General features: G+C 41.5%; 1 protein-coding gene across 1 annotated transcript; it reads right to left on the bottom strand.

Annotated features, from left to right (window-relative positions):
- Positions 1-285: 285 nt before the first annotated feature.
- On the bottom strand, positions 286-660 carry LOC142634969 (uncharacterized). Its single transcript, XM_075809195.1, has one exon. The coding sequence runs from the start codon at positions 658-660 to the stop codon at positions 286-288; it is 375 nt and encodes a 124-aa protein (XP_075665310.1).
- Positions 661-1,088: the final 428 nt, after the last annotated feature.

Below are 1,088 nucleotides of genomic sequence, written 5' to 3'. Positions count from 1 at the left end.
CTTAATTGATCATATACTAAAGCAAACACAAATCAGTAAATCACAGTCAATAAACGATCCAACGTCCCAAATCAAAAGTACACATCAAACAAAAATTGTCCTTAATCTCACTCACAAAACAAACATTAAAAACATTTCAAATACCCAAAATTAAAACAAGTTTTTTTTTTTATCCATAATTTTCATTTCGACAAATTGCACGCCAAAGGCGACATGGACCTTGAACCGGACATCACAACCCGAACCGTAACCAAATAAACGGACTTACCTACCGGAGCCGATCCACTAGTTCTCCGAAATATCGGAAGCAAGCCGAGACGCGATAGCCGAGTGGTACATTACATCGTGGAACGCAGAGTTCTCCATCATCTTCTTCCTCAGCTGCTTCGCCTTTTCTTCAGTAAAGCACCCACGAGAGAATCTGGCCCTGTTTCGGCCCGTTTCGGATTCCAGATCCGAAACACCCGAAACTTTCTTTGCCGAACCTGTGGTGCCGATGGAAGTGGATGTTGGGTCCATGTAATCCGGTTCCGAGGACCACCCGAAAATGGGTACCCACCAGTTGGCTGAAGCAGGTTTTCTGCGATCCGGGTCAGGTTTGTTTGTAGAAGTGGAGGCCCGAATCGTTCCGGGTCTGAAAGAAGTAAAAGTGGTTGCCATTTTTGAGAGAGTCTATAGCTTTGAAAATTTTGGTCGAGAAATGAGAACTGGAAACTAAACCCAAAAGCAAAAGGTGTTTGATGAAGTTGAATTTAATCGGTGCGGTTAAGAATTCTACGCAGCCATGAAATTTCTTGCTTTCTAGGTGTTGTACTTTTTGACCGACAAGCTTTTGACTTGAACAGAAGGGTAATTTTGGAAAAAAGGTACAATGGGTAGTGGCATGGAGTACCGTCGGTGATGTGGAGGGAAATGGATAAGGTAGTACACGTGGAAGGGCATTGAAGAATGTGTTGACTGTTGAGTGGTCTATTCGTGTAATGTAATTCCTTTTTTATTGCTTTTTGCGACTCTTATGATATTTTGTGCACTTTTTTAAGGCTCTCAGGTATCTTCCTTTTTTTTTTCTTTTTTTTATAAATGCACTT

The sequence above is a fragment of the Castanea sativa genome, chromosome 5 (assembly GCF_040712315.1).
Source record: "Castanea sativa cultivar Marrone di Chiusa Pesio chromosome 5, ASM4071231v1".
NCBI classification, from domain to species: domain Eukaryota; kingdom Viridiplantae; phylum Streptophyta; class Magnoliopsida; order Fagales; family Fagaceae; genus Castanea; species Castanea sativa.
The sequence above is the reverse complement of the archived record's forward strand: the minus strand, read 5'-3'. Positions and strand labels throughout refer to the sequence as shown.